Genomic DNA, 26,483 nt, shown 5'->3' on the forward strand with positions numbered 1-26,483 from the left:
TTTAACTTAAACGTGCAGATTGCCGTGAAAAGTAACTCTCAGAAAAATCACAACCTTTAAGAACCGAACCGAAACGATCACTCCTCTCAGAACGCCGTAAATTACCCTCCTCGTATGTTCTCGTGAACCTGTGGCGGCGTGCGACAAGGTGAGGCACTAGGAACCTTGTTGTTTCGGGGGAGAGCACTATCGGCGGAGTCGCGGCCGATGCTACCTCAAGGCAACCGCAGATTGAAGGACCACCATCATGGACCGCAGATCACGGTCGCCCTTGAAGAAGCCGGAGATGAAACGCCGGAACCTCAGCCTGACGAGGCGTCGCAGGTTGTCCCTCGATGAGGGAAGGCAGGTCGTCCATGCTAGAAGTAAGTACTGAGTCGCGTTTGTCTATAGTTCTCTCGGGTTGGGTGGGAGAGGGAAGTTGCTTTGGCAACATTGTCATTGAGTTATTGTTAAGAAAGGTTTTTGGTTGCCTTTCCAACAGTGTCTGTCTGTCTATACAACATGGAACTTGAAGGAGTGTTGAATATATTTACTTAAAGACGAATTCATTTGGAATGCATTTGGAAAGGTCCCCCCCCCCAACGAATTCTTATGGAAAGGCCGTTATAGGAGTTATTGTCATTGAGTTATTGTTATTATTAGAAAATGGAGAAAGGTTTTTGGTTGCCTTTCCAACAGTGTCTGTCTGTCTATACAACATGAAACTTGAAGGAGTGTTGAATATATTACTTAAAAGCGAATTCATTTGGAAAGGTCCCCCTAAAAACGAATACATTTGGAAGGGTTCCCAAAAGCGAATACATTTGGAAAGGTCCCCCAAAAGCGAATTCATTTGGAAAGGTCCCCCAAAAACGAATTCATTTGGAAAGGTCCCCCCAAAAGCGAATTCATTTGGAAAGGTCCCACCAACGAAATCGAATGGAAAGGCCGTTACAGGAGTTATTTCTAATCAAGGCTTGGTTTTTCTTATGAGTGTTTTTCTTAGCATACGGGTAGGTGTTTGTTATAGAGTTGTTTAAAAGTATGGTACGTAAAGAGGTTACAGATAGGTTTGTGACAGTCGAATATTCTGTGGAAAAATTCCAATTTTATTTTTTAATATCGAGAAGGAACTTGAGTATCTCTTTTTTTTATGTTAAATTGGTCTTCTGCCAGCTTGGCTTTTCATCCTGAAAGCTCATAATCTTTGCTTGTAAGTCATTGTTTGTGACAGTGCAGCGGTTTAGAGAATAATCGGTCGAACTGACAGAAGTACCAAGTTTTCTTCAACACAACTGGCACAATTATTCCATCAAAGTACCATAAAGATTCTCAACATGAAGGTGGTGTAGAAAATGGCCTTAAATTTTGGTTGAGGGATCTTAGGTAATCCAAAGCTGCGTAGAACATCCTAAAGTAATAGTTGAACTTAAATTACTGAAATTTAAATGATCTATAGAACTGCTTGAAATGCGTCGAAACCTTGCAAACCTCAAAAAATACCGCAGGCCTTCCTTCCCTTAAGCTAAAATGGATAAAATGCATATACAAAAACTCAAGAGCTCTCTCTTCATCCACTCCTTTTTATGGTATGATAGATACTGTGCTGTATCATAACATGAACAGACCAACTTCTTGATGCAGCTTATTAACAGCTGCTGTAGCACTTCCACTAGCTTCTAGAGCACTGCGTAGCTTTGGTTCAAGTTGACTAGGTTCTTTCTGGCATGCCCTACTCTCGTTATTCCATTTGCTGTTATTGCTCAGTAAAGTGTATGAATTATACGCACTGGAAAACGTGAAAAAAACATATAACTTGATCATGGGTTCAGTAAAAGCTTGTTGTTTTTAAATTAAACTTCTGCAATGGGATGTTTCTAGTTTATTGAACCCCACTTTACCCCCTTATCCCCAAAACGAACCAAATGTGTCTACTAAAATTTATTAGTGAAGGAAGTATGATTTGCAAGACTGTTAGTGCATTGGACCGATTCCGTTATGAGTTGTGTTTCATGTCATAACGATCTAAGATACAAAAAATGATCAAAAAGGTCACTTTGTATTTTATTCCAACTAAAAATACAAAAATAACAGTAAGATCATGATTTTATTGAGAATCGAAATTTTCTGACAAGGCTAGAAAATGTTCAGCGTTGAAAGTATAAATTTCAAACGACAATCAAAACCATATTCTGCAGTCGACTCCCCATTGTCCCTCTAATACTTAAGATATTGATGGTACTTCAGACGAAAAGAACTTAAACGATTTGTACTATGTTTGTGCCAAATTTGGTGCAGGGCTTCTATCACAGCCTGAACTGTAACCCTTCCATCTGTTCCTTAGCCGTTGCGCCACAGATATTAGCATATACATGTGATAAGAATGAAAGTAAGCCAACAAAGCCATTGCCAAATAATGGCCGTTTTGTCCTTTTCACAGTTCCTGAAACATGGTCATATTGTAGAAGGATTTTCTGCGGTAGATATTGATAAACAGGTCGCGTCCTATGAGCTCGCATTCATGTAAATTTATATGTTGTCTCTCTGTCTCACCCTTGAGTAGCCAAATGTCAGGGATGTATTTATTTGACATCGCTTTTATTTACCTGGGCAGGATATTATCATCATTTCCAGACACCCACAAATCCTCTAAATAATACTACAACCATTTCACTACTTGTAAAGGAAGCGGTTCGTACTTTATCAGTATTAGACCGTATGTTGACAGACGCTTCCTTATTTGTTTTCTCGAGGGACACTCGCACTTGGCCATTCTCTTTGTTCTGTCCGTTGTTGTACAGGCAGTGCACTAGCTGGCTGGCTGTACCCCCAGTGTTCAATCGTGGGTTCTCCGTCGTGTGTTGTGCCATCGAGAGGGAGGGACGTCTCTTTGTTTCCCGAGCATGATTGCCACAGGTAGAGTACGTGAGAGTTTGGTTCTCTGCTTTTGAAGAGGAGTTGCAGAGCCGAGGAATCGAGTTGATTATTCGGGAGGAGTTGTCGAGTGGTTTTTTGACCTTCGTGGCAGGGATCTCACACTTAAAAAGGTGTCATTCCCCATCCACTTTACCTCCCCCTTTTTTTTTTTAGTTCCAGCAGAAATTTTTCTAGGTGTTCCAAAGGAAACGTCATGGGAATATGTGAATAGAAGGGTTCCCCCCCTCTTCCATCCACCCTACACCACCTTTTTTTTTTTTTTTTTAAGTTCCAGGCGAAATTTTTTTCAGGTGCACAACAGAAAATGTGATACGAGGGAATTTTCACCTGTCAACTTGATATTCAAGGATTTTATATATTAACTGAAAACTTGTCTTAAGTACTTGCTTCCATGCCGTTAGGACACCAGGTCACCTCCGTTTTTGCCGAAAGTTCCCTTGCATCCGTTTTGAAATGAGAAAGGTTGCTTGCTTGCGACGGCGCCTGTAATAATTCGACAGCTCTGGTTTTTCGCCGTCTGCTGTGTTCCATGAGTCTCTGAATGCCGTCCAAGAGTCCCTAAATTCTAAATGCCGTGTTTCCTGTTCGTTTCTGAGCAAGTTTCTGAAGAGTAATGATTTCTCTTGACGTGGCATTAGTATCCTTGCAAGAGGTGAAACTGTACTCTTGACTTACTGTATATCTCAGTATATTTTTACCAAGGATTGTGGACAGACTTGTTCTCCAAGGATGCTGGGAAGTAACTGTCATGATGATCCCGTTTTACGTAATCCTCGAGAGGATATTCGATGGATTGAAGCACGCAGGCGCATTGTTTTTTATTATTTTTTTTTTACAAGTAAGCCGCTTCCCCTAAAAGGTGGTGCCTCAAGAAAGTTGCCATTTTAGCTTCTTAATCGTGCTGAATCAAGGATGAATCACCTTGAAAAGGTTAGGCAGACCAGAAATTTATGCAACCATTTAGAATGTGCCGAAGTGAAATTTTTTTTTTATGTGGGCTCCGCATTGCTTCTGCACAGGTTCCTTTTTTTGTCAAATGTCTTTCTAGCATTGTTCTTCATCCTCCGTTTTGCATATCAAATTCTTGAGCCTGAAAAGATGTCTTCCCTCAAAACGAAGGCGAAGTATCTTGCTCCATCAGGCATTGGAGGTGCTAAGATATTCTCAAGTTTTGCCTGCGACGTGTTCCTCGTGGAATTTGGTAGAGACGTTAGTTTGCTGTGAAAGAAAACTAATGAGATGGCTTTGTGCCTGTCTGTCCGTCCGCACTTTTTCTGTCCGCCCTCAGATCTTAAAAACTGCTGAGGTTAGAGGGCTGCAAATTGGTATGTTGATCAACCACCCTCCAATCATCAAACATACCAAAATTGCAGCCCTCTGGTCTTAGTAGTTTTTATTTTATTCAAGGTTTAATTTTAGCCGTAATCGTAAGTCTGACACCGCTGTAGGTGCCAGCAACACAGGCCACAACCGGGCCGCGGCTGAAAGTTTCATGGGTCGCGGGTAAGAGTTTCATGGACGGTGGCTTTGAGTTTCATACAGCATTATACGCTGTAGAGAAAACTAGATTTCGCCGAAGAAACTTTCGCGCATTTATTACTTTTTTTATTTTATTTTATTTGTTGTTTTTGTTGTTGTGTATCTGCCGTGTAACCTCTGTTGCTCTTGCAAGTTGAAAGGAAGTCGTGATGGTCACTCCAGTGCCCTTAGCAAGCACTGACGCAAGCAAGATAAGGGATATGGAAGGAACAGGAGTGACGCATGATGTTGAAAGCAACGGACGTATTTTAAAAGCTAAAGAATAAAGGCTAATTCACATTATACCATCACGTCACCGACACGTCACGTCACGTCAAAGTACGTGAGAATAGAATTTCTGTCATGTAATCAAATGGACTTGTTCACACCGTCACGTCACGTCACGTCACGTCACCATCAAGCACACGACATCGTTCACACTATCACGTCACGTCACCATCAAGCACACTGCATCATCCACCGTCACATCACGACACGTTTTCTTGGAAAGAATGTTTTGACGTGCCGTGACCTGACGGTGCTTATGCAAGTTTCTTACCGCTAAATCAGTGAGTCGTTGAGGTCGTGACGGATAGTGTGAATACAAGGCACGGTGACGTGACGTGATGTGACGTGTCGGTGACGTGATGGTATAATGTGAATCAGCCTTCAAGAAATGGATTCCTGATTCTTCGTTTTCACTTACGAACCGAGATACTTGCAATATGAGTGTCACATGCTTTGTAATGGAAAGATGTGATTGTGATGCAAGCCAGGTGCTTCATATAGCTGTTTCTGTGTGTGTCTGTGAATAAGCGCACGTAGGTGGTTATTGCTATGCAATGTCGGGTGTTTGTTGGTGCAGCCTTGCATATGAATAAATTGTTGAGATGCAAATGAGAGGTTCGTTCTCCTCTGCTTTAGATTTGTCCTAAATCTTTTATCGTTGATTTTATTTACTTTCAGTTCTCTGTAAAAGAAAACCATTGAGATGGCTTTGTCTGTCTGTCCGCACTTTTTGCTCTCCGCCCTCATATTTTAAAAACTACTGAGGCTAGAGGGCTGCAAATTGGTATGTTGGTCATCCACCCTCCAATCATCAAGCATACCAAATTGCAGCCCTCTAGCCTCAGTGGTTTTGATTTTATTTAAGGTCAAAGTTAGCCATAATCGTGCGTCTGGCAACGGTATAGGACAGGCCACCATCGAGTCTTGGTTCAAGTTCCATGGTCCGCGGCTCATACAATAGTATAACAGCATTATAACCGAAACCTTGATTATACGCTGTACAGAAAACTCGATTACTTATTTTTTACTTGTTTTTTATTTGCTAGGAAGTATCGTTATAAAGATTTACCGGTAAATATTTCGAGCGGTTTTAAAGAAAAAAAAAAAAGCTGACAACAACGGGCCACCTTCCGGGAACGAACGACTGGCACACCACCTGACCTCGTCTGACTAAGGTCACCGTCGGATGTATCACTTGCACACCACCTGTCGGATGCTGCGATGCGGATAGAGAGATGGAATTACCCGCACAGGTGGTTCGGGTCATTGCTGAGAAAGATAACTGGGAAATAACTCCGTCTTCCGGGGCGGTTTTCAGGTTTTTTTTTTTTTTCCCTGATTGATTGGTGGTCGATGGGGGGGGAAGTTTCCTCTCTCTCTCTCTCTCTCTCTCTCTCTCTCTCTCTCTCTCTCTCGAAATAAGTTTATTTCTGAAATGATTTTGTCAGTTTCTTTCTGAGTGATTTATTTTTTTGGCGGATGCCTTTGGTTTTTGTAATAGCGATTTATTATAATTTATATATATATATATATATATATATATATATATATATATATATATATATTTTAAGTAATATATAGTCATATAAATTAATCATCACAGTATGAGTCAGAAATTATATGGGTTCGATATATATATATATATATATATATATATATATATATATATATATATATATATATATATATATATATATATATATATATATATTATATATTATATATATATATATAATTTTATATATACATACGCACACATACATACATAAACATAACGTATAAACATGTCTTACATTCTATTAAGTCACGACGAGCCACATTTCCCTTACACACTGACGCGACAAGAAGACCGAGATAGGAAATGGAAACGGGAATTGCTGCATGGCTTAATCGCTTCCTTAATGACCCCCCTTATCAGGGCACAGTCTGATTAAAGTCGGCACCCAGAAAAGCGTACAATAACGACGAGATGTTTCCCGTTTCGTGTGTTTTTCCTTCAATAAATTCATCATCTTCTCATCGTGTTCATCATCTTCTCATCGTGACAGGTTCATCATTCCTCGTTTGGTTCTTCTCCTTCCTCCTCCCGTAGAAACCTCCGTGATACGAGACCTTGTTTCCTGCCTGTCTTGGAATTGATTTGGTATCTCTCTCTCTCTCTCTCTCTCTCTCTCATTATATATATATATATATATATATATATATATATATATATATATATATATATATATATATATATATATATATATATATATATATATATTTCATGCCATGATCTTCGTCCCCTGATTTTTCTGTACCGCCTCTTCCGCCCTTTATCTTTTTCAACGCCACCTGTCCAAACCCACCCACCCACCCACCCCCGGCCCTCCAAATAGACCTCCTCCCCGTGGTGTTGAGGGAGGACTGAGTGGTGGGGTTTGGCCTTTGACCCCGTCGCCTACTTTAATCACGGGTTGGTTCCCATGGAAGGATGATGAAGCGTCTTTTGGGGGCCGTGCGATTAGTGGCTTCTGTATTGTGTGAACGGGTTTGTTGTCGTTGCGGTGATTAGAAGTAATAATAGCAAGAGGAAATATACCGTTGGTGTAACGTGATATACCATGGGTGTGATATATATATATATAAATATATATATATATATATATATATATATATATATATATATATATATATATATATATATATATATATATACACGTATAACTGAATCACGAAAATATGGAACGTGATGAATATATAAGTAAAGATCAAATCCACGAAGGAAACGGAAACGCTGGAGTGCTGCGAGGCCTTTCGACGCTAGGTCCTTTATTATGTATTTATAAATTTATATATAATTATTATATTTTATATGTATGTATGTATGTGTATATACGGTATGTATAATTATATAAATAAATGTATATAGAATTATATTTTATATGTATATGTATTTGCCTGAGGAGAGAGACAGTTTGGTCTCTGAAATGTAGCCTTTATTTTCCACATTTTGACGTTTCTGTGGCCTATATACCGTATATTTGATATATCTGTATATGTATGTATGTGTACATATATATATTGAGAGAGAGAGAGAGAGAGAGATCTTGTAGTTAGCATATAAGCCTTTGTTCGCAGATTGGTGTCCCTTGATGCACAAGCATTCTCTTAAATGCCTTCATATGCTTTTGCTTTTAGGCAAATGTATAAGAAGTCTTAGACCCAAGGCTAATGTTCTAGATATTCCCCCCAAGGGACACGTCCAAGGGCGCATGATTCTGGTACTTCTCTCTCTCTCTCTCTCTCTCTCTCTCTCTCTCTCTCTCTCTCTCTCTCTCTCTCTCTCTCTCTCGTGGAAAACATTTTCGCCCTCGTAGCTATAATCTTGCAGTGGTAAACAAAACGACGATATTGACATGTTAAAACGAAAAGTCACTTTAAGCAACTCTGCTTTTTATGTTCCAGGTACGCTGATGGGATGAGATCATGTTTTTTTTTTTTTTTTTTTTTGCATTGCCATTCATGGGTTTATTGCGCAGACGCAGCGCTGGATGACCTTTGGTGAGCAAAATCGTCCTTTGGGGGACCTCTTCTCTTACCTTGCGCTTTCTTCTTATAGAGCAGCGTGCAATCGAATTCCAGTATTTAGGGTTTGGTGTATTTAGAGTCGGTGTTGACAGCCTGCCTTGTCCGCCCACTCAGGGAAACACATACTTGCTTTCAGGCGCTGTTGCGCAGAGTTTCTCGGGGGTCATGTTTACCCTGAACTAGTTTGTGACTGACGGGGCTTTGTTCCTTACCAGTCTTCTTCTTCTTCTTCTTCTTCGAAGGGTGGGTGTTCGAGTTAGGCTAGTCACGAGTCAGGTTAAATTTATCTTTATTTTAGGATCGTGCGTATTGCCTATAATCCCCCACCTCCATCTTCTGCCAAAGACCTTGATAGGAGTGTGCTGTTTCCGTCATGGTTAAGCTACATCCTTCTTCCTTCCGCGTTTAATTTTTAGTTTTCTGTAAAAGAAAAGTGTCGTGCCAGCTTTGTCTGTCCACACTTTTTTCTGTCCGCCATCATATCTTAAAAACTACTGAGGCTAGAGGGCTGTAAATTGGTATGTTGAACATCCACCTTCCAATCATCAAACATACCAAATTGCAGGTCTCTAGCCTCAGCAAATTTGATTTTATTTAATGTTAAGGATAGAGGGCTGCAAATTGGTATGTTGATCATACACCCTCCAGTCATCAAACAAACCGAATTACAGCCATCTAGCCCCAGTAGTTTTTATTTTATTCAACGTTAAAGTTAGCCATGATCGTGCTTCTGGCAACGACATAGGACAGTTCACCACCGTGCCGTAGTTAAAGTTTCACGGGCCGCGGCTCATACAGCATTTTACCGAGACCACCGAAAGATAGATCTACTGTATTTTCGGTGGCCTTGATTATACAACGTAGCGGCTGTACAGAAAACTCGATTGCACCGAAGAACCTTCCTGGTATTTTTTCTCCGGGCGTGGGCAAGGAAAAATCATTAGGTTGTCAGTTGCGTCGGCATTCTTACGTATTAAGGTCCACAATTAGTCTTTGTTCTAGATCTTGGGTGGCATGAGATACCTGAAAGGACTATTTATCGTCAGGTGGCCTTAGTATCGACATTATGCGTGCGGTCTACAGCGTAGTCTTTGCATGTTGCTGAATATTTTAAAGTTTGTTGGGTACAGTTGATCAACGGAGCAAACTTGGGCATGGAAGGTGGTTGGAAACATCAATTTCAAGTTGAATTTTTGTCACGAACAAATTTCCATTGGTTTATATGAAAACGCAACACAGATAAACAATGATTCTCTCTCTCTCTCTCTCTCTCTCTCTCTCTCTCTCTCTGCACACTCACACACAAACGGGTTATGTGGTTTAGTGTTTAGAGAACGTGACACTGTTTGTTTATATTGAGAGGGGTGGTATTGATTTAATTATCAAACCTCGGAACTTCAGTATTTATAGAGAGAGAGAGAGTTTTGCTCGTAAGTTCTCCATGTGCACTGCTGACCTGCACTCTCAGCTTCTCCTTCGATCCGAAATTCCTAAAAATACTCGCGATGCGACCGACTGGTTTCTTTAATAGGAAATCGAAGCTCCCTTCAAGCTAAGATTTTCCAGTACTGCTCTTGCAGTGTTCAGTGACGTTAACTTCTCCTGAAAAAAAAACAGACCTTCCTGTTTTCATTTGTCCTGTCTCTCTGTTGTTACGCATCTCGTGAGTTTGATGACTCCCTGTGTTTGAGGGATACGAAGCTGTAGATATGAATAGGTTGAATTTTTATGGATCATTGTTCTGTTGATGAGTATTGCTCATGCATAACTCTTCACTATGAAGCTAACGCAGTCGTGGTATTGGGAACGGTCGTGTGCTTTTATGTATGTTCCATTTTTGCAGTTACTGCTGATGTCATCGCTACTGTATTGATAAAAGCCTAGGTTGATAAAGCTGATTAATGAAGTTATTTCTTGTTGATAGGAAACAGATTCCTCTTTTTAGTTTTCTGTAAAAGAAAACTATTGCGCCTGCTTTGTCTGTCCGTGTGCATTTTTCTGTCCGGCCCCACATCTTAAAAACTACTGAGGCTAGAGGGCTGCAAATTGGTATGTTGATCATCCACCCTCCAGTCATCAAACATAACAAACTGCAGCCCTCTAGCCTCCGTAGTTTTTATTTATTTTATTTAAGGTTAAAATTAGCCATGATCGTGCGTCTGGCAACGCTATAGGACAGGCCACAACCGGGCCGTGGCTGAAATGTTCATAGGCCGAGGCTCATACAGCATTATACCGAGACCATCAAAATAGATCTATTTTCGGTGGCCTTGATTACACGATGTAGTGGCTGTACAGAAAGCTCGATTGCGCCGAAGAAACTTCGGCGCATATTTTAAGTTTTTTTTTTTTTTCAAGGAGATTCGTTATGTGTGCGATCATATTTGTTAATTGTCTTTGCAGCATAATAGTAGATTATTATGACTACAGAGTTTTTTTTAATCAGACCACTGACTCATGTTTCTAGGATCCCATTGTGACATTCTTAGACTTTGTTCTTGAACGGAAAGTGAAAATAGGAGCGAGAGGAAGTCGAAGAAGTTTGACTAGGCGATATGACCAAAAGAGAACGCAAGATAAGTAAAAGGCTGTGCATAAATTACCGCTGCTGTTGTACCAGGCGAGTGGGAAGTTGCTGTGGTTCACGTTTTTTGTTAAGGTTCATTTGAGAATTAAGTGGCGACGCCAATTAGATGGTAATCTGTCGCTCTTTTTTTCTTTTTATCTGCGGTTGAAAGCGAGAAGAAATTAATAAGGACGTTTGGTTTCGATCTTGATTAAAAGGATTGTTACGTCTCTTGAAATTAAGGTATTTATAAGACTTGGGAATAAAGGGGAATGAAGAGAATTCCACGGGATTGCAGGTGGAACAGTTGTATTAAAGAAAAAAAAAATCTGAATCTATAATGTAAGGATACCGAATTTTAACCAAGAAATGCCTAGACTGACTTGTAGACGTGGATCTCTCTCTCTCTCTCTCTCTCTCTCTCTCTCTCTCTCTCTCTCTTTTAAGGCTGATTCACATCATAGCATCACGTCACCGACACATCACGTCACGTCAAAGTACGTGAGAATTTCTTACATGTAATCAGATGGACTTGTTCACACCATCACGTCACCATCAAGCACACGGCATCGTCCACCGTCACATCACGACACGTTTTCTTGGAAAGAATATTTTGACGTGACGTGACGTGACGGTGCTTATGCAAGTTTCCTACCGCTAAATCCGGAGTTGCTGAGGTTGGACACGAACTGAACGGGATTGTGACGGATAGTGTGAATACAACGCACGGTGACGTGACGTGACGTGTCCGTGACGTGACGTTTCGGTGACGTGATGGTGTAGTGTGACTCAGCCTTTACGCTGTCTGCAGTGTTTGCAATGTAAATATGGCCTCTTGTAGATAACGAGCCAAATCTGTCGGTTACATTAATTTGACAAGTGCCCACTCACTCCTTGAGGCGGTAAATGGTATGATTTGTTTATCACTACATCGTGGTGTTAGGGTTCCTTTTTTTTTTTTTTTTTTTACATGAAAGCTATACTGGACGCAGAACCTCTTTTAGTTTGGTTTATGTATGTTTATATAGATATGTGTGTGTGTACACATATATAATATATATATATATATACACATATATTACAGGTATATATGTGTGTGTATGTATATATATATATATATATATATATATATATATATATATATATATATATATATATATATATATATATATATATATATATATATATATATATATAGCATGTAATAGCCACAATGACCTCTCAACTTCTCGAATTGTGGCTAGACAATTACATATGTATCTGGTAAAAAGTGACCAGTAGATTCTACATTATATATACATTTATATATATATATCTATATATATATATATATTATATATATATATATATATATATATGTTTAATATATATTCATATTAAATTTCATCTCGTCTTCAATAGGTGCAGCTAAAATCATAAATCAACATGCTTTACAATTCTGTTAAAATTCCGTCGTTATAAAGAGGAAAGCCTTTGATTAGAATATACGTATTGCAACTCGTAACCTTGCGTTCGCGCTCATGCCAAAAGGACCCACAGGTGGCCCTCTAAAGTTTCCATCGCTTCATTTTCACAAAAAAAAAAAAAAAAAAAAGTTGCCAATCAGACACGCTCTATCAGTCTCTCCCAAATAGGCGGAGAGGGGGATATAATATCATGATCGCCGATCGAGTGGAGTATAATCATACGTTGAGTGTTACATAAGCACAGCAACCTACGTGCAAAGGGCAGCAGGCTTCCTCGCTTATCTTCGTTCTCCTCCCTTCTAAAATATCAAGAAGAGGATTGGTTTTGGATCGTCGCCTGGTTTTTGGTATCGGCGTGCTTTTACTTGACTTGTTTAAAAAAGAAAAAAATTTTTGGTTCTAGTTCATTAATTATTGTTTGACCTATTTGTTTTTTATTTTATTTTTTATTTTTTTTGTTGGGTGTTTTAGTTTATTAATTAATGTTTGACTTTTTTTTTTTTTTTTGTTGGGTGTTGTAGTTCATTAATTAATTTGAAATTTTTTTTTGTATTTTGTTTGTTTGTTCTAATTCATTAATTAATGTTTGACTTTTATTTTTAATTTTTTTGTTGGGTGTTCTAGTTCATTAATTAGTGTTTGACTTTTATTTTTTATTTTTTTTTGTCGGGTATTCTAGTTCGTTAATTAATGTTTGACTTATTTTTTTATTTTTGTTTGTTTGTTCTAGTTCATTAATTAATATTTTTTTTATTTTTGTTGTTGTTTGTTCTAGTTCATTAATTAATGTTTGACTTTTATTTTTGTTTTTGTTGGGTGTTGTAGTTCATTAATTAATGTTTGACTTTTATTTGTTTTTTTTTTGTTGGGTGTTGTAGTTCATTATTTATTGTTCGACTTTTATTTATCAGGTTTTTCGTTGGGTGTTGTAGTTCATTAATTAACGTTTTACTCTTATTTATTAGTTTTTTTTTTGGTGTTGTAGTTCATTGATTAATGTTTTACTCTTTTTTTTGTTTTTTTGGGGCGTTCTAGTTCATTAATTAATGTTTGACTTTTTTTTTGTTGGGTGTTCTAGCTCATTAATTAATGTTTGACTTTTTTTCATTTTTTTGTTGGGTGTTCTAGTTCATTAATTAATGTTTGACTTTTTTTGTTGTTGTTGGGTGATCTAGTTCATTAATTAATGTTTGCATTCGAAGAAATCTGTTTCCTTTCGTCTCTGCTGCAGCGACAAGGGTATTTAAATAGACGTGAAATTTGTACTAAAGTAAAAGATGAAATAAAACGTTGATATCAGTTGTCCCATTTCCTAAAACCACTGAAAATTTATGGCTGTTTAAAAATAATGATTGAAAATAATTTTTTTTTTTTTTTTTTTTTAGTGGTTTGGTATCTCAAGGATCAGATTACGTAAGGAGGAAAAGACGCAGCACATTCATATTTCGCTCGAGAAATTTAGGATAACGAACGTTGATCCAAACCCAGCCCCTATCACAAAGTAACAAAGAACGTACGGTGAACCAATTACGCTTTTGGCAGACTAATCAGCTCTGGGAATCGACCTCCTCCCATTATACGCCCCCCCCCTCTTTTTTTCCGCCTCTCCATCTCCTCCCTCATCCCTCTCTCCCTCCCTCTCTGACCATCAGAGCTGCGAGCACACACCTGGACCCATCGTTATGGTAAAAAACGATTAACTCCATCGCCGCCCTGGCTCTGGCCTATCTCCCGCCTTCCAGTCATAATAGTTGGCCGCTTTTGTTTCCAGCAGTCTTTTCCTCGGCAGCGTTTTTGGTGCTTCCAGGGGCCATACATACCTCTCTTTTTGTATTAGTCTTTCATACTACAAAGTGAACTCAGTCCTTTTCCATTTTTTTTTTTTTTTGCCCTCTGCTTGTCGTAGCAGTGTCACTTTCTGTCATCGCCCCGCCCCCTTTGCTTTAAGGGCCAGCGAGATGTAATCGATTCCCGCTCTGTCGAATGCTTCAGACAGAATGGTAGAGTGGTTAGCCAGTGATATTGTAGGTTTGGTGAAACGGATAGCGAAAAGGGATAGTATATATAAGTAAATTGTTATTGTCGTAAACTTGATAAACAGTAATTACGCAACATGGCAGAGGGGTACGGGAATGAGGCAGGTTTTCAAGTACGTTTTATGGTCCAGAAGTTCTAAATATGGATTATTTCTTTTATCAATCTCATTTTATTATAAGGACCTTTGCTTCAGTCGTACCCTGATGTTGATAAACTATCACCTTCTGTCTATAAACAGAAGCAGAACCCTATAACATTTATAGCTTTAATGCCTGGCTGACATCGAGCACTTAAAACATCACTACTTTATGGCCTTTTACAGCTTGTTTCAAACCCTCGTAGATACATAGATCGTCTGTACGAAGAGACACACTCGCCTGAGCCCCCAACCAGCTGAGACGATTCACAAAGGGTAACCTGATCCATCTCGTGTGTTGATTTAGCAATGGAGTGGCCTGTCACCTTGATCCACCTCCTTAGGCTACCTGCCTCCTCACCCAAGCTCCTAGCTAACTAAATGCACTCCCCTCTCCCCCTCCCCTCTCTCTCTCCTGCTGTCGTGACAGATGAGTCATATATTTGCTGCCCTAACGGCTAATTACCCGTCACTCGGCTCATTGGCATCCGGGGCGTCTTGTCATCTTGGGCTGACAGACCCAGTAATTTCTGTTTGGCTGGTACATAACGGGCGTTTAGAATCATGCCCGGGCTGTTTTTTCTCTGACATAATGTTCCCTTTGATGTACTCAGGGTGTGATTTTGTTCAGTGTTTTAATTCCGTGACTTTGTGTTTGGGCTTTTGAACTGATGTACTGTCTTGCAGGTTTTATGAATAATTATATATATATATATATATATATATATATATATATATATATATATATATATATATATATATATATACATATATATACGTATATATATACATATATATTTATATACATATAAAATTATATATAAAATAAAATATATTTATATATATACACAGACATATATTATATATACAAATATTGTATTATTAAAATTTCGTCTTCACTCCAGTAACATTACTGTCATCAAGGTATTTTTGTAATCTAGGGATACCTGAGAGAGAGAGAGAGAGAGAGAGAGAGAGAGAGAGAGAGAGAGAGAGAGAGAGAGAGAGAATCAACGTGGGCTGGAAATGTGCCGTGTGTTGCAAGAACCAAGGCGTTTGGGCCTCCCCTGCCCCCCGACAGGAACCCTAGAGGGTATGTACCCACACCTAGGGCCAACACCTTGCCTCTTCGTTCAGTCGGGGAAGGGGAGTATTGTTTGGGGGGGGCGTTAGGGTATACTCGGAAGGGTTTGGAGGAGGAGGAGGAGGAGGAGGAGGAGGAGGAGGAGGAGTTAACAGGTTATACTAGTTCCAAACATGGTTGGAGGGATCCCTAACGACTGTTTGGTGCCCTCCCTTATTCATTCTCTCTCTCTCTCTCTCTCTCTCTCTCTCTCTCTCTCTCTCTCTCTCTCTCTCTCTCTCCTTTCATGTTCGAACGCTTCCAGTTCAATCTCTGTTTTCATCTTTTATGATCGAATGCTTCCAATTCAATCTTCTGTTCCGTCTTTCATGATCGAATACTTCTAATTCAATCTTCTTTCGTCTTTCATGATCGAATACTTCCAATTCAATCTTCTCTTTCGTCTTTCATGATCGAATACTTACAATTCAATCTTCTCTTTCGTCCTTCATGATCGAATACTTCCAATTCAATCTCCTCTTTCGTCTTTCATGATCAAATACTTCTAATTCAATCTCCCTCGTCTTTCATGATCGAATACTTCCAATTCAATCTCCGTTTTCATCTTTCATGATCGAATACTTCCAACTCAATCACTTCTTTCATCTTTCATGGTCGATTACTTACAATTCAATATTGGTGTTCAGAAGTAATTGGTTTCCTCTGAATTTGCCTAATAGATATTCTCTATTATTATCTTTAGCTTCCCTTTCGCCTTCATCCTCGTTGATCGTGGAGGCATTTGGTAGAAGTTTTTGCCAAGCCAGAATATGGAAGGTTTCATTCATTTTAGTTTTGCTGTTGAAAGTATTCAACGAATTGTTTGCCTCGACGTTGTTCTTCAGTTCGATTGTCGCCACAACAACCTTGAGTGCAAGTGCTTAAACTTGAACCCATCACTTTTAATCATTGATTAGAGAGCATTCCCCTCCACCAGAGGAATTCTGGGATATGAACTTTCGTTGTTGTACATGTCAGGTTCGACGTCATAAAATTCCCTCAAAGGTTTGTCGTGGTTACGAATGTTTTTACTTTTTCTCGATTAAATTTATTGAAGTTGTTTCTTCAAGTTGCGTTTTTTGTTGTATCAGGTGAATATTTGTTTTTCCTCTTTTGTTGATGGCAGGTTTTCCGATTTCCGTTGTAGTTTTGAGTAGGTTGCTTGTATTTTTCATTTTGTTTTCGTCACTAAAATTGTTTTTGTTTTTTTTCTCGCTCGATAGCTGATTTTATGTCATATTTTATTTTATGTTTAGGAAGCCTAATTCTGTTATATTTTATTTTATGTTTAGGAAGCCTAATTCTATTCTATTTTATTTTATGTTTAGGAAGCCTAATTCTATTATATTTTATTTTTAGGAAGCCTAATTCCATTATATTTTGAGGCAGTCCTCAAACGCCTTCCTTATTCCGGAAGATTGTGAACGTTAATGTTTGGTGCTAAAAACAGACGTACTACTTTGTTTTGGGGTTGAGGATGAAAGGAAACAAGGTCCCTTTATCTTAGAACGACTCCACGTTTATAAAGACCCTTTATCAACAAGGAAGTGTTTTATTAAAGTGGCTGCGTTTCAGATTATGACGAGATGATCACAAAGGATATTGTCAGATGGTTCAAGCAACTTAGATTCTAGAAGGATTTAGTTATATAAACAATTCCCAGAGGCTCAATGAACAATTAGAGTATGGATCAACCAAGAGCAACCATAGTATGAATAACCCATAAGTAACCTGTGTTTGAAGCTACCAAGAGCAGCCAGAGTATGAAGCAACCCAGAGCAACCAGAGTATGGAACAACCAAGAGCAACCAGAGTATGAATCACCCAAGAGCAACCAGATTATGAAGCAACCAGAGTATGAATCACCCAAGAGCAACCAGGGTATGAATCAATCAAGAGCAACCAGATTATGAAGCAAACAAGAGCAACCAGAGTATGAAACAGCCAAGAGCAACCAGAGTATGAAGCAACCAAGAGCAACCTGTGTCTGAAGCAACCCAGAGCATCCAGAGTATGAATCACCCAAGAGCAACCAGAGTATGGAGCAACCAAGAGCAACCAGTGTGTGAATCACCCAAGAGCAACCAGAGTATGAATCACCCAAGAGCAACCAGGGTATGAAGCAACCAAGAGCAACCAGAGAGCATGAAGCAACCAAGAGTAACCAGAGAGCATGAAGCAACCAAGAGTAACCTGTGTCCGAAGCAACCAAGAGCAACCAGAGAGCATGAAGCAACCAAGAGCAACCAGAGAGCATGAAGCAACCAAGAGTAACCTGTGTCTGAAGCAACCAAGAGCAACCAGAGTATGAATCAACCAAGAGCAACCTGCGTCTGCAGCAACCCAGAGCAACGAGAGACGAAAGCAACGTCTGAAAATGCAAAAGAGAGATAACAGACAACTAAACTAAGATCCAGATTCAGAATCAGCCAGAGAATCAAGCAACACTGGAAGATACAAAGAGCAACGAAAGACTTAAACACCATTTAAAAATCCAAAGAGCAACTAAAGAACTAAAGAACATCAATCGTTTCAAACTCACAAGATCTAAACGTCGCCCAGAATTTCGAAGAACCTAACACCTAACCCAGAGATGCAGACGGCACCCAGAGAAGTCTCCCACTAGCCAGCCAAACTTCTCCTCGCTTCTTCCACACAAGAACAAAACCACCCCCAGTGCCTTGATGGCTGCGTCGGCAATACTAAAAGGTGTGTATGACGTGATGTGCGCCGCTGATCACTCTTTCATTTCCTTGTGAGTGAAGTATAACCTCTTCAGGGGTTGATGTTTCTCTCTCGAATGCTCGCCGAATACATCGCCCGGCTGCTGGGATGGGTTCTTATACTGTAGCTATGCTTCGCTCTCTCTCTCTCTCTCTCTCTCTCTCTCTCTCTCTCTCTCTCTCTCTCTCTCTCTCTCTCTATATATATATATATATATATATATATATATATATATATATATATATATATATATACATTTCCTCCTGTTACACCTTTCAAACCGTTTCTACTCTATTTTCCTTCCAGCGCTGAATGACCTCATAGTTCCCAGCGCTTGTCCTATGGCCAAAGTTCTATATTCCATTCCATTCCATGCAGTTGATGACATTTGCGCTAGATAATTATCAGTCACTTAGTGTCTGCCGTAGGAAATTCGTCTTATTGAATTTTGGGAGTACCCAGTAGAATTATTGCAATTAAAAACCTCTAATCTAGTTTTCTTTTTAATGCGAACCCTTTAATTAATATCGCGTAACTATGAAGCGTAATGCACGCTGAGTTTAATTGCTTTTATCCCGCATATTTGGTTATATGAAAGTGCAAATGCAGATTTTAATATTGAAAATTTGTGGTGGGAATGTTTTTGGTATTGCTTTATGTATGTATATGTATTATGTATATTCGATCATTCTTAAAACATATGTCAGTATACACGCATTTAAGTACGTGTACAGTACACGCATATTCTGCAAAACAGATCAGTCGTTATACGAGATGTTATTACAGTTTCAGCTAAAATCATCCCAGTTGTGATTCCATGATAACGTTGTGTTGTATGCCATATCTAAGTTTTTTATTTATTGTTGATTCTGCCTCAAAATCTGTGCGTTCGTTCATACATACAATCAGGTCTTCCGCTTCCGTTATGCCTTTCAGATGACTTCCCTCAGATCTCGTATTCATGACATCACGGAAATATTCCTCCCAACGTAGACTTACTTACTTCTTATTCTGATGCCATTACTGGCCCGTCCCTTCCTTTCAACAGGAATTGTCCTTTTTTTTTTTCTCTACCCCCATGGATATTTCGTTAGTAATTCTGTGGGCTACCCTAATATCAGTGCCACTCCCCGAATAACATGGCTTTGTCAGCCTCGTCAGTCTGTTTCTCCAAGAATTCTCCTTTTTTATCTGTGCATGATCTTCGTTTAACTTCACTAACTGTACATCAGGATTTGGGTACTTTATCTCCTCTATGGACACACGCACACACATACACATTTTATATATAAATAAAGATAAAATATGGATTTTATCTTTATTCATATATTCATATGTTCCATATTTATATAATTCAGTTATATATAAATACATACATTATATATATATATATATATATATATATATATATATATATATATATATATATATATATATATATATATATATATATATATAAATATATATATAATAGATCTGCATGTATTCTTACTCATTGTTTGGTAGTGACCTTTTATTTTCTTCAAACAACTGATAACATCCAGTGATGATATTTTGCTTGTTAGTGACTCGTTGATCTTTGGTTTGTGAAGTTTATTGTTTATATCTCCATTTATTTATTTTACTTTGTACCCTGAAGAAGTGCACGCAGTGAAGTCTATTGTTTATGTCTCTATTTATTTATTTTACTTTGTACCCTGAAGAAGTGCGCGCAATTACACGAAAGCTCTTGGTATGTACTGGTCTTTGATTTCCACCTTTCCTGTGGTTGTCTACGTATATATTAAATTTGTCACGAGCTGTTTGGTGACTTATTGCTGGTATGTATGTTTTATATTATCATGGACGTCAGTGCGGCTCGTTCCTTTCTTTTTGCACACACACACACACACACACACACACACACACACACACACACACACACACACACACACACACACACACACACACACACACACCTCTTTTCCTCGTGCCAGGGTTAGGTAATTGAATTTGAGAAGTACATTTCTTCTATGAGCTTTCAAAGCAAAGTGTTACGTATACCTTCTGATATTCCCTTTTGTACAAATCTGATTAAACTTCACTGTAGTCTTTTCTCTACATAGAAACTCAAATTTTTCCTTGGGCCACATTTTGAAATTACCCGGAAATTTGCCCCTATGCTATTATCTTCGCCAGGAGGTTATTATTATTATTTTTTTTTTTGGTGGGTTTTTTGTTAGCTTAGTCATTTTCGTCAAATTTTGTTCCGGGGGATAAAGTTCAAACCCGCGGGACATACACCCTAGAAATCTTGGCCATTTGCCATCCTCCTACTTAACTCGGCCTCTCCCAGCTTGTCCTTTTAGATTTTTAAGTATCCAGAGTCATTCTCTCTCTCTCTCTCTCTCTCTCTCTCTCTCTCTCTCTCTCTCTCTCTCTCTCTCTCTAAGACAAAATTAGAGATTACAGAGTTATATTATTTCCGTAATTCCATTTGCTTATGTTGAGAAAGATTGCGAGAGAAGGGGATGATATACGATTGTAAGAGTCTCTCTCTCTCTCTCTCTCTCTCTCTCTCTCTAAGACAAAAATGGGATGTTATACGATTGTAAAGTCTCTCTCTCTCTCTCTCTCTCTCTCTCTCTCTCTCTCTCTCTCTCTCTCTCTCTCTCTCTCTCTAAGACAAAAATGGGATGTTATACGATTGTAAGAGTCTCTCTCTCTCTCTCTCTCTCTCTCTCTCTCTCTCTCTCTCTCTCTCTCTCTCTCTCTCTCTCTCTCCTGCCCCTTTTTGGCGGAGATCCAAGACAAATAACTCGACTATTCTTTGAGGGAAGGTATGGGAATGCAGACGCAGGGGAATTCCCCTGGCTGGGATATTGTTTATATGAAGGTGGGTGGAGGCTGAGCTGTTTATTTCGAAGGTTTATGTGCATCGAATTTATTTTATAGTTGTTTACACACATATGTATATATATACGTATATATATATATATATATATATATATATATATATATATATATATATATATATATATATATATATATATATATATATATATATATATATAATTCTGCATTGAATTACTAAAAAGGACCTCATTCAAACTGGATGGTATCTGATGGAGTATTTATTCAGAAAAAGTAACTTTTTCTGAATAAATACTCCATTATATACCATCCAGTTTGAATGAGGTCCACACACAAACACTTATATAGTTTTATATATTTATATTATATGTATAAAGATATACATATACATATGCATGCTTAAAAAATCACAGACGATGTGTCCTGACGATGCGTTAATAAACGCGAAAGCGCTTGGTACTGAACTTCTGCCTGTCATTTTCATGTGGGATTCGCTTATACATATGCATATACAGTACATAAACATACATATACATATATGATAACTCTCTCTTCATGAATTGAGCTCTATAACACCTTCCCCCACAAAGGCCATTACGTAATTACCGCCGTTTCACAGAAACGGGGAAAAACGTCCTGCATTGTTCCATCGGCTTCGGTTCACGTGCCAATTTGCGTCAGCCGTCGCTGACCTCAAGTTCCCACTTCAGACTGTCGCTTTGCTTTCACTGAGACGTTTATTATTTTTGCTCTGATTTGTATTGATCGCGAAAGGAATGACAATAGTTCCGCTCTGAAAACCTCTCCTTCCTCTGCTGATTTGTGACATTCGATCTCTGCAGCCATTTCATTTTCTTCTGAAGTCTGTGTTTGGTGTTTATAATCTTTTTATTTTTTTATTGTGTTTTTTATTATTTTTTTAAAAATATCGCTAATCATTTTTCGTTGAAAGATTAGCCTTCTTTGTGCTGAGTTAATTTGTATTTTCTCTGATTTTAAGGCAAGTGTTTGTCTTGTTTTTTTTTCTATTTACTTTTTCTATTTATTCTATCTATTTATTTTACTTTTCTTTGTATTTTGGTTATCGTGAAAGCATCAGGCTCTTTTCGTTTAAAATCTATCTTTTTATATTTTCTGAACGTTGTAATTATTATTATTTTTTTTTTTTCGTCAAGATGAGTTTGCCGCGTGGATCACTTCATAAACTCAGTTTTTGTTTTTTATCTGTTTATATTTTAGTATTATAGAGTGAAATTTCGTGCCCATTCCCTCATACAAAACATTAGTTTCATGATAGAATTGTTTAAAGTTCTGCTTTTCCTTTAGTAATGGCCTTCAAGGGGTAACGGCTCTCTAGTGAATTTTATCAACGTCGTAGTGACTCATACCTCGTAACAAGAACAGGAAATTAGCTGGTCCGCTGGTATTGTGGTTAGTGTCGTGGAATGCCACTCCATATGTGGCGGGTTCGCGTCTCCCCCAGGGCGATGAAAAATCAACATCACTGGCTATCATGATCAGTTACTGCCGCAGTGGTAAGGGAGTCTGTGGTGGGAGGTTGAAACCAACAATCTTTGGAAGCTTGAATTTCTTCAAGTCAGTGGCCCCTTTGGTGGGCTTGTTCCATGTGAATAGGTTTCATCTACTGAAATAATAATAATAATAATAATACTTAAAGGCCTTTGCCCTCATCATACAGCATACTTTGTCTACAAAAAAAAAGTTAGAATTAACGCTAATGATTAATTACTCAGTAAAATGCACATTGTAAGGTCATCGACCGGTTTTGATATTTATAGATTATAAGACCAGTGTCACTGAACTGAACGAGCAAATATAACTTGTATATATAGTGGTGAAGATTGGCAAAATCGTTACTTTCCTGATTCCTCGCGTGAGGCAGAGGCCTTGATCACACACAGACCTGATTTAACATTCGATTTCTTTCCTTGTAATCGAGGAAAGGAATTGGTAAGGTTTGAAAGGCGTACAAGATATGGAGTTTTGCTGTCATCTAAGATTCTAGATTCCCTGTAGGGGGATATTGCCATCAGTGCACCTCATGCGGTGTACTGTAGGCATTGCTGAAGGTCCTTTGCAGCGTCCCTTCCTTAGGACCCTAGCTGCAACTCCTTTCGTTCCTTTTACTGTACCTCCGTTCATATTCCTTCATGTGACTTTCCACCGTATCTAACACTTGTCTCACTGCAACTGCGAGGTTTTCTTCCTGTTACACCTTTACTGTCAGTTTCCCTTTCAGCGCTGAATGACCTCATAGGTCCCAGCGCTTGGCCTTTGGCCGAAATTCTATATTCTGTTCTATCCATCTTCTAGATTGAATTTTTCGTAGTAGGTTTTTCTCAATTTTGCCTTTTTGTTATTTTGTTACTTTTTTTATTTTGTTACTTGCTTTTCACTGCTGTGGGTTGTTAGTCAAGCCAACTTGTCTCAGGTATGAATAACTTATCTTGGGTATGAATAACTTATCTAATGTTGAATTTCTTTATCTTAGGTGTTATTTTTTCTTTCAGAATGATTTTACAGTTTGTCATTCAGTTATTTTTCTATCAGCTGATTTTACAGCTCAGGTGTCATGGGATAATCTGCGAAAGTGATCCACTGGCCTGAATGGTACCCTCTCATCCCTACATTTTTAGTTGAACAGTCCACAAGCTGTAGGTGATTATGATACCATATTTTGGAAATCTGCTCCTCCTTCTGTTTTCCTTATTGCTATCATTGTTCACCCTTAAAAAAAAAAAAGGTTTACATCTTCTTATGGGATTAGGCCCCGTATGTTTCTCGTTCCGTCGGCCTCTGCAAAAAAACATCAAGAACACTAAAGAAGAAAGCATTCTTGCTAAATCTGCCCATTTGGAGACACTGCAAGCCAACAGCTGCTCCTCCTGAGAAGTATTGAGAAATCCTTTACCAGAACTATCAAGGACCGTATGTTTCCAGTTCCGTCGGCCTCTGCAGACAATCAAGAACACTAAAGAAGAACGCACTTTTACTAAGTCTGCCCATTTGGAGACACTGCAAGCCAACAGCTGCTCCTCCTGAAAAGTATTGAGAAATCCCTTACCAGAACTATCAAGGACCGTATGTTTCCCGTTCCGTCGGCCTCTGCAGACAATCTAGAAGAACGCATTCTTGCTAAGTCTGCCTATTTGGAGAAAAAAAAAAATCTGCTCCTCCTGAGAAGTATTGAGAAATCCACTCTACCTTGGATACGTGCGAGCGTCAACGCGACGCAGCTAATTGCTACAAGGTCATTCTCATCTTCTTCGGGTCAGAGGTCATCGGAGGAGGAGGGGGAGGGGGGGGGGTGTCACGGAAGGAGGAGCAATTTCCTGTTCGTGTTGACGACACCTTTTTCTGGCAGGCATTGTGAGTCGCTTTATCCTTGGGTTCATTTATTTTATTTATTTTTTGGCTTTTGTTCGTAATAGCACGATGGTCTTTGTAGTGGTTATTGATGAGCTGGTAATTGGATTTAGGAAGGCTTTGTAATTGCTTGGTTTTGTTAATGATAATGACGTAGCAAAGTGAATATGCAATCCAACAATGCCATTTCCTTTTGCAAGTAAAATCTTACCTCATGCAATGGCGTCCTCGAGTGATGTGTACAAGTGTTTCGTGACATTACAGTGCCTGTACGTCGTATAATTAAACTTCATTTTATATTTGTCTGACGAAGGCTATCTCGAAGTTTTTGCTCGTGCGTGATTATATACTCTTAATAAAGCCAGTCAACAATGTGCCGAAGTTTCTTCGGCGCAATCGAGTTTTCTGTACAGCGTATAATCAAGGCCTCCGGAAATAGATCTATCTTTCGGTGGTCTCGGTATAATGCTTTAGAGCCACGGCCCATGAGACTTTAACCACGGGACGGTGGTGGCCTGGCCTGTATCGTTGCCAGACGCACGATTATGGCTAACTTTAACCTTAAATAAAATTAAAATAAAACCACTGAAGCTAGAGGGCTGCAATTTGGTATGTTTGAAGATTGGAGGGTGGATGATCAACATACCAATTTGCAGCCCTCTAGCCTCGGTAGTTTTTAAAGATCTGAGGGCGGACAGAAAAAGTGCGGACGGACAGACAAAGCCGGCACAATAGTTTTCCTTTACAGAAACCTAATAATGTTTGCACATCGGCTTTGTTTCTCCTGTGATGTGAAACTCTGTTGTGTAACATCACTTTGCATTATGTTAGTAGTGACTGAGATTTTTTTTCTTTGTGTGTAACTACTAATGATACTTATACTTTCGCTGACATTTTTATTACCTATAGTGCCGTGGGTTTTATTGCTCGTAGCGAAGATATGAGGTATATTTGCGTGAATGGTGCGATTTTTTATAGCAGTCGTTCGAAACAGGTAGAAATGGGGATGCTCTCTCTCTCTCTCTCTCTCTCTCTCTCTCTCTCTCTCTCTCTCTCTCTCTCTCTCTCTCTCTCTATATATCTTATATATATATACTGTATATATACATTAAAATATATATAAAATGTATTAAATATATATTATATATATATATATAGAGAGAGAGAGAGAGAGAGAGAGAGAGAGAGAGAGAGAGAGAGAGAGAGAGAGATATATACATAGTAAATACATACATACATAAATGTATACAGACAAAGTTTCACTTATTTTCGTTTTTGATCTGATTATTTAATTTTCACGTAAAATAATCCTATATTTATATATTTTTTTTAATAATGATATACCACCATCTGTTGTGCAGTTTGGACGCAAATCATATCTTAAACTTGGGAAATAACTATTATCAACTATTAACATAAATACATGAGTGTATTATTGGGTATTTGACGCAAACATATGTTGGAAAAGGAGTCTCTCTCTCTCTCTCTCTCTCTCTCTCTCTCTCTCTCTCTCTCTCTCTCTCTCTCTCTCTCTCTCTCTCTCTCTCTCTCTCTGTGTCCTTTACAAGGATAACAGCTTTTGGGGAAAGTAAGCATCGTTTACCACATGTCTCATACATCTTGTGCGTAGACACGTATACCTCAGCACGCGTCCTTTATTAATATGTTTTGTGTATATATGTATGTATATATATATATATATATATATATATATATATATATATATATATATATATATATATATATATATATATATATATTTGTGTGTATATATATGAGCCTTTCAGTCGAGAAACATGCTAAGCGCCGTCCTGGGCCAAAGTATTTTTCATTTGATTTATTATTATATTTTAAGAATGGCACTTGGCATGTTTCTCGACTGAAAAGCTCATATAT

General features: G+C 38.5%; 1 protein-coding gene across 19 annotated transcripts in view; it reads left to right on the plus strand.

Annotated features, from left to right (window-relative positions):
- kat80 (katanin 80) overlaps positions 1 to 26,483 on the plus strand; it is a 214,553-nt gene that overhangs the window by 39,418 nt on the left and 148,652 nt on the right. For 7 of the 19 annotated variants that reach the window (XM_067116957.1, XM_067116952.1, XM_067116951.1 and 4 more), the window contains exon 2: positions 1 to 365. This exon is cut by the window's left edge. The exons of 10 other annotated variants lie outside the window; for them this stretch is intronic. In XM_067116957.1, the coding sequence (XP_066973058.1) occupies positions 248 to 365 (118 nt within the window). In that variant the 5' untranslated portion in view covers positions 1 to 247. Of the gene's footprint in view, positions 366 to 2,790; positions 2,899 to 26,483 lie in introns of those variants that run through there. 2 more of the 19 variants (XM_067116967.1, XM_067116956.1) reach the window with 2 other exon arrangements.

The sequence above is a fragment of the Macrobrachium rosenbergii genome, chromosome 14 (genome assembly GCF_040412425.1).
Source record: "Macrobrachium rosenbergii isolate ZJJX-2024 chromosome 14, ASM4041242v1, whole genome shotgun sequence".
NCBI lineage: Eukaryota > Metazoa > Arthropoda > Malacostraca > Decapoda > Palaemonidae > Macrobrachium > Macrobrachium rosenbergii.